Source organism: Sphaeroforma arctica (genome assembly GCF_001186125.1).
Source record: "Sphaeroforma arctica JP610 unplaced genomic scaffold supercont1.586, whole genome shotgun sequence".
Taxonomy (NCBI): Eukaryota; class Ichthyosporea; order Ichthyophonida; genus Sphaeroforma; species Sphaeroforma arctica.
The window spans coordinates 1-8,195 of record NW_014039972.1 but is presented as its reverse complement, the minus strand read 5'-3'; the positions used below and the strand labels follow the sequence as shown (position 1 = coordinate 8,195).

Sequence of the window (8,195 nt, the reverse complement as noted above, 5' to 3'; positions counted from 1 at the left end):
AGACACACACACACACACACACAGACAGACACACGCACACACACACAACACACACACACACCACACACACACACAGAGAGAGAGACACACACACACACACACGCACACACACACTCATATATATATATATATATATATATATATATATATATTTATATATACAAAATAATATATATATATATATATATATATATATATGTACCTGTATACACACACACACATATATATATATATATATATATATATATATACACACACACACATATATATATATATATATATGTGCTTATAATATATATATATATATATATAAATATATACTTATAATATATATATATATATATATATATATGCACACACGTGCGCACATACACACACACACACACACACACATATATATATATATATATATATATATATACGGATACGTACACAATCTTGCTAACGATATACATTGCGGACAATTTTGATACGCAACAATATCTACATATTGCAATATTTTCGTATTGATGTACCCATAGATGTTTAGACTTTAGATATATATTTATAGTCGAAAAACTGTTGCGAAGAAGTAGGCGTTTCGTTGGGCCGCACACCTCCAGGCATTTGCTCAGTTCCTGCTCCGCAAAAATTTCAGTTGAGGTTATGGTGTTGTTTTTCACAAAATCCTCAAAAGTCATTTGATTTCTTCTTCTTATGTCATAGCATTCTTCTATAGGACCGTAGATCAAACTCATTCCCTCTTGATCGCTTTGTCCCCACTGCTCGCCCCGAAGATGTCCGTCACTACCAGGATGGCAGACCAAACATCAGGAACAAAAATAGTGTACGACGCAGATGGACACATCGTGTCCCAGACTCCCGCACCTCGAGGCACGGGCACCACCGTGGTCATTGAACAGTTGTTTTCTAGAATGCCAGTGCGATACCAACAACTGCAAAAAAATATCAAGAGAGAGGTGAGTGTTAGATATGTTTCGATTTGCATGCATGTATGGTTTAGGGTTTCTCTGTAGTACCTGGATAAAGTGCCAAAAGTTGTACAATGTACGGAAAACAGGTTGAATATACATGACGTGATGGTTTCTTGGTTGTTGATACAGTCTGTATGCTTAGCCTCGCTATGAATACCAGTCGATATACTGAAATACGAAACTAGTCACCTTAACACAAAGAGACTGAACAAAAAATAGTCCCTACGAAAGGCAAATTAAAGATACACACTTTTTCGGATTTGACACGAGTACTGGTTGGTGCTCATGCTCTCGCGACTGCTGCAAGTCGGGACCACTGTCATCAAGTGGTCATGTAAAGTCGCATTATTACATATATTGTTTACAATTACACGCAAATGGTTTATGCCCTGCTAGATTTTTTAAATCTTTAAATCAAGTTTCGAGTCTGTAGTCTATTCTCACGTGCGAAAAGATAATTCTCACGTTGGTGTGCTAAAAACTTATTCCAATGCCTAGTATTCTCCATTTTTTATCTACGAAAATAGCTCAAATATAGAACTATCATACATTTAAACATTCTGTAAACGAACCATATGTTGTGTACGATAATCTGAACGACACCCTTAATTTTCACTTTACAGTTTGCTAAGCTTCTGCAGATGATTCAGGCATACTGCATCATTTCTACCAATATTCGCATAATTTGCACCAACCAGCCACTAAGGGGGTATGTGTTTACCAGCATTTACATGTGCAAGCTTCCAGTTGTATGTGCACGCCATCTACAGCATGTATATGTCTTCAACGTATATATACATCTATATCTAGTTTTCATTGAATCTAGTATATCTGTTTCAAAGTGTAGTACTGATATTCATTCATGGCTTTTGAGAAGGCTCCGTCGAATTCGCAACGCTTATATCGACCATGGAGCTATATGAGAGAGATTGCGGGGGGAATGTCGATTGGCATGCATGTAAACACAGCCTTGCAAAGCCAATAATTTATGCGTATATTTTTGAAAGGTCTATATTTTCCACTTTCCGCTTTTGCGTTTGCATGAAAATGCAAAAGTGTTAACATCCAAGTACTATTGTTCATGCGAACATAAATTAGATTGTATTTACATCAGGTCTGTTTGCTGCTATTCTTTACTACTCTCTTCCAATTCATGACAACATCTTGAAGGCGTTGGCTGTCTATAGTCCACCAGTAATCCCTCCAACGGCATGAGTTCTCGATATGAGATCGCAGTTCATATGGACGCCAAGCACATGCTGCGTTTTAACCGGATTCTCCCAATGGAACACTATGGTAGTAGAGCAGACCTCAAATGAACCGGCGGATCCTGTTTCTACAATCAATTCAAGCGTTATAATCGCCTCCGCATTCTCGAAACACTGTCAATACCATACATTCTCAACTATCTTCTACAGCTTTCAGATTTATTGTGATTGTTCGTCATGCACAGCTCTCGGCAGCAAATGGTAAGTACGGGCAACAACAAGAACGTCTTGACCAACCTCATCAATGTGTTTGGGGCTAAACAGGGCAGAGAAGTATCTCCCATCGAAATCAAAGCTGCCGACCCCAGCGGAGAAGGTATGTGCAATGAGTAGAAGGAAAGCGAACATGAAAAAGGTTTGGCTGCTGTGAATGAGAGAGTAGCACACTTACCAGGTGAGATTCAAGTGCCTCCAATTCAGCATGCCATATGTCGCGGATGTGGTTAATTGTTGGGTAGAAGCGCTTCGAGGCGCATCTATCTTCCATTGCGGTGCAGTACAATTTTGATTCCCTCGATTTGTTTTTAATACGCGGCGCAAAACAAGAATGTTAGTATGTGGTATGATATTTTTACACGAACTCGCAAGACCGCCCGAGCAACATATATTAGCTGCGACTACACCTGCCCAACAAAATACATCCACATGCAAAACCATACACAACGTACTCCTCAGGCACACCTACGAATACGCATGTTTATAGCCATCACAATAATAGTCATGAGATGTTATTTAAGGAGATAGGATATCAAATTATACCATGAGGAGCAGCTTAAATCTCTCCACTGTGATCGATATATTGGTTTTTAGCAGACTTGCGGCACCTTGCCGCAGGTGAATGTGAGTGTGAGCGGCAACTTTGTTCTTTTGTTGTAATTGCACCAAACAGAGGCCATCCTGAAGATCGAGGGGTTGATTTCAAATGTGCTACCCGTGTCGTGTGGGAGGAGTTCTGCTGATAGGCAGTTCTTTTACGTCAATGGACGACCGTGCGATTTGGTGAAGGTATCGTAGCAACACAAGCGTATTTATGAAAACCAACGCACATAAAAGCGTACAGGACAAACTCATAGTTGTGATGTAAGCCGAACGTTATCACTGAAGGGAGGCGACACAGATATTTGTACAGTGTAACGCGGTTGTAAGTTGTAAGTTATAGCACACAAAAGTGTCACTCGTGTACTATAAATGTAGCCATTATGTTTAACCAAGTATTGCATAATGGGCATTGGTCTAATCGCAATCCTGGTAGATCTTGTACTTCACCTGTAGTGATAGTGACATTGTGCCGGAGACTGCATACGTGTGTGATGTCCTGATGAAAAAATACTGTACGAGCAGGCCGTCAGGTTTATATTGCTATGTGTATGACTACTTGTCCTTCTGAGCACCTCTAGCGTTTCTTTGGAGCATATTTTTATACGCACATACTTTCGTTTGTATCTATATTAATACAAAAATATATACACACACATGCGTGTTCAAGCTCATTTTTTTCCTTGTATACACAAGTGTCTTCTTTAGTACACGGAAACATGTCAATAGTACCTAATTCAGTTGTATACAAACGCTTGCAAGAGAATGAGTTCACATCCCGAAAAATTCGCGTCCGACTTACCCACACATGCAAAACACACACACACTCACACAGGTGGCGAAAGCGGTAAATGAATCCTACAGATCATTCAACGCGCACAAGTATCCAGTAGTTATATTGAATATCATTGCGCAGAGAGCGAATTGCGACGTGAATGTGACGCCCGATAAGCGAACAGGTAAGATGTGCCAAGAGCAGTGCATAGATAACATTATCACTGGATGTGTGCGTATTTGCATGTTCAGACGATCGCCTTATTATTTTACCGGAACGTGTATCATAATAAGTTGGTTGTGCCCTTTGTATCTACCAAAGAAGCATTTATTTATGTGGTAAACGTCCCTCTATGAAATTCCTTCACCGTGTGCGCACAGAAGATACACAAGGTATCTGCTTAGATCCCCAATTTCTAGAAGATGATCTCGAAGAATGTGAAATGCGAATGTTCCGGCTTGTATGAGAAATTTGCCACCATATATGATGCATAGATCTTGATTACATCATATGTTGCAATGGGACCGGTGCGAGTGACAGGATTTGAATATTGGATACATCGCGTGAGCTAGAACAATTGATGTGCGGTTGATATTGCTATCAAATGTTCAGTAAAAGTGACAAGTTTCTGTGGTGTTTCTAGGCTATCCTAGTCGACTGCTGTATGTGTTAGTAGCAATGGATGGTGCGGCGTGTCACTGATTCGGAATCAGCTGGCGACTATTGTGTGGAACATCTATAGCGTGTGCGATGTGTTGAGTGTCATACATTTATACATTGTTGTTTCAGCCAGACTTTCCGTTGTGTGAAAGCCCAATTCTTTACCGATGTATTTATGTTGATTTTCTATCCGTAGTTTACCTGCATGAGGAGAAGTCAATCCTGGCCCTTATCAAGTCCACGCTTGATGGAATGTACGAGCCCTCCAGGAATACATATGCAGTGCAGACCACTTTGAAAAATGGTATGTTGGTGCCTCGCATGCTGCCACTATCTTCGTTACGTTTACTTGACTCGCAAACATACACACGCACCATCTCAGTGGTTAGCCACTAGTGGTCCTTGTAGGGTTACGGGCCAAATACTCGGCTGCGGCGTCCTCGTCATATGCTGTATGCCCCAAGTTGCAAAGAGTTGCACTTTAACACGCACACGCCCCAGCTGGTGCATGTCGTGACATGTGCAGAGCTTGATACACGTTGCCTCTGTCGGTGTCTTATATTGGATACGAAACTTAAATCGTTGTTTCCTGCATAATATCAATGCCAACAGCCCACGTCACGATTTCGGCTATTGTAACGTATATATTTCGTGCTACGACCCCATTTAGACACCTGTGCCTTGGAATAATGAATTTCTATTGATGCACATGGTACTTGTACGTACGTTCGCGTGGAAACTCAACATAACAACTTAGTTAGTGCATACTAACCCTCGACGGTCATCTGCATTCAAACACTCATAGTCACAACATCTGAACGAGAAATCGTATGCAAATGTGGTTTTAGTTGCAATCTCCTTGCCAGCGCTCCATGCGTGTTTGCGTCCGGTGGTGTCATATTACAGAATAAATAATTTTATGTATGCGAGTGTGATGCCGAAAGTACGCAGTCAAAACGTTCTTCGAGTGAGTACGCTTCTGAGTGGCATGGAATATCTATGATATTGTAGGAACGTTGTCACACTAGGTTACGTTTCTGATGACTAATAACGCATGTTCAGGCTGATCTCTCGGATATGGGTAATTCATGGATTCTAAGCTGATCTTTTGTACTGGGAAATCCCAGAATTCATCTAAAATTAATCTAGACCACACAAAATTTCAGTGCTGATCTGATATACCAGTATGTCTGAGGTGAAATTAACTTACCCGAATGCGCAATACATACATAACTGCAGTGTATCAGCCTGTGAGGCCTGTGCTTCTGAGTCCGGCGGATGCAAAGGACGCGGTATTGCCGATATCACACGAAGCTACGGCAGCTACTACAAAACAGGATAGCACTGACAAACGGGGTGGGTCTGCGTGCGTTTGGGTATTGCGTGTCGATACACTCGTATGTTCGCCCGATCGTGTGTATATATGTGGGTGTTCATGGATCTAACGGGTGAAGGAACTAGGCTTTAGGATCATTTGTGTATGTATGTGGGTGTGTATGGATCTAGCGGGTAAAGAAACTAGACTGTAGGATCATGTGTGCATGTATGTGGGTGTGTATGGATCTAGCGCGTAGAGGAACTAGACTGTAGGGTCAGTGATACAGAGCCGACAGTGGCTGAGAGTGCTACGGCCATCCCGATATACGTACAAAAGGAAGCTGCCTTGTACTGTGCTAAATTTGTATTTCAGGTGTGAATGTAGTGCGTACATTCCTGCAAACCTGTAAATCTGTGTGGCGATGTATATCTGTGTGCGTGTGTTCACGTGTATTTGTATGCGTGATATGAGCACATGTAAACTTTCCCAGTACGACAATTGCATACGCAACGACACAGCTACTTAAAGTGCGACGAATGCAGCACCTTTGTGTATTGTTTATAATAGATGCACATCGTATCTCATGAGCTACAGCGACAGTTTCAAATTTACATTCTACCACCTGCATGTTTTTATAAATAAAGTATAACAAAGAGAATTATTTTCAAATATGCAAACACATACATCACATAATTAACAAAATGCATGTATTCAATATCACTTTCTGAAAATATTAAAATCCATGTGCATGTTCATATCGATGGAGTCATTGGTGCGAATGAATTCATTCTGGCTTCATCGTTCTATACATATACCTGTCTATTTGTGAAAGATGTTCATAAATCAGCCACAAACGAAATTCATTGTATTAAAGTTTTCCCTTGTCTGTCAATGTAGAGAGCGTTAACGGCCAACGCAACATCGAGAGAACGTCTGAGAATTCAATCAGAGTGCGAACGGAACAGTTAGCGCGCAAAGCTATTATTGTCGACGCGAATGATGTCGAGTATATAGTATCGTCAGAGGAAAGCGCCGACCTGAACACAGAGTCAGAGTCAGGCAGCGACATGGACAGTCGCAGTGAAGACGGAGATTGGAGTGCTGGTGAAGGCAAAACTGTGCATGGGGATAAAAACCGATCCCAGTGGAAAAGAGGGGCTGATGCGGCACTAAGTGATGGTGATGATATATTAGAGCTGTGTGATGAGATCTTGGACTCGGGGGAGTATGATAATCGGGGTGAGAACGGGCGTAGTAAAAAAGAAAGGCACGGGAGTAAGAGGAAGGTCGACTCTGGTTTAGATCTGAACGATATTCCGGTACTCTCGGGAGGTTTGGCGAGGGCGCGAGAGGACTCCGAGATGCGCAGGGAACATAAGAAATCAAAACACAGTGATAGAGACAGAAGCAAGAAATTGGTAAGGGTGGGTCCCGCTGTGGCTATAAGCGGGCGGGGGCTGCGCACTGAAAAACCAGACACACCTGTTGATGACAGGGAGAGTACCAGAAGAGAAAGGCAAAGGCAAGAAGACGGAGGGCCGGGGAAAGTAGAAGACGTTACCATAGGTGAGGGCATTTGTAAATATAATGTTGGTATATACTATCGTGTACATATATGTATATCAGAAATTGAACCACGTGCTGGAATTGAAAACTATTGTTTTGTATTTAGGATGTACTTAAATTACCTGCTCGCCCTGTATGCACATGTGTTGTTGTGTATATAATTGTATGAACAACAAGAGCAAGGTGTGCATTTATGTGTACTTACGCGTATATTTACCCGTTTGGTTTTTCATACGACAGTAAACGTTATGTAAATATCCTGCATGCATTTCGCTGTATCTTTCAGTTATCCAAACTCAGGGCGGCAGTCTGTGAATTTGCGTGTATAGGAGCTCATGCCCCAGCGCCGCTTTTGATATCGTTTGTAACGGTGCTTGCCACTTCAGTCCCAATTTTGAAATGATTCGATCGGCTGTTTTCACTAGGCTTGGACCACTTTGAAGACGAAGACGATGCATTGGATCTGCAGCCCAGCAGGGACGTTGTTGTGGCTTTAGAGGATGATGCTGATGCTCAATCGGATGCGTATTTGGGTGAGACCGATGACTTGCTCGTAGAAGGTGGACTACAAGAATATGTAGAGCACACTGTTGAGTTTGACCTAGGAGCTCTCAGCACAAGTCTACACAGCGTGTATAGAGCGGAGCGTACAGGTAGGCGTAGTCGTATTATCTGTGTGCACGTATAATCCTCATATGAACATATAAATATTTGTATATACATATATTTTATTGCCATTCACATATCATATGTATACGTGTATAAGCCTATAAATATATATATATACATATATATATATATACATATACATATATATA

The 8,195-nt window shown here is 41.3% G+C and overlaps 1 protein-coding gene across 1 annotated transcript; it reads left to right on the top strand.

Moving 5' to 3' along the window:
- Window positions 1–773: 773 nt before the first annotated feature.
- SARC_07410 (hypothetical protein) lies at window positions 774–8,078 on the top strand. Its single transcript, XM_014298650.1, has 9 exons — window positions 774–959; window positions 1,598–1,683; window positions 2,428–2,558; window positions 3,132–3,247; window positions 3,894–4,017; window positions 4,690–4,797; window positions 5,733–5,849; window positions 6,709–7,377; window positions 7,803–8,078. Exons 1-9 carry the CDS (start codon window positions 777–779, stop codon window positions 8,063–8,065), a joined length of 1,797 nt encoding a protein of 598 aa, XP_014154125.1. The 5' UTR covers window positions 774–776; the 3' UTR covers window positions 8,066–8,078.
- Window positions 8,079–8,195: the final 117 nt, after the last annotated feature.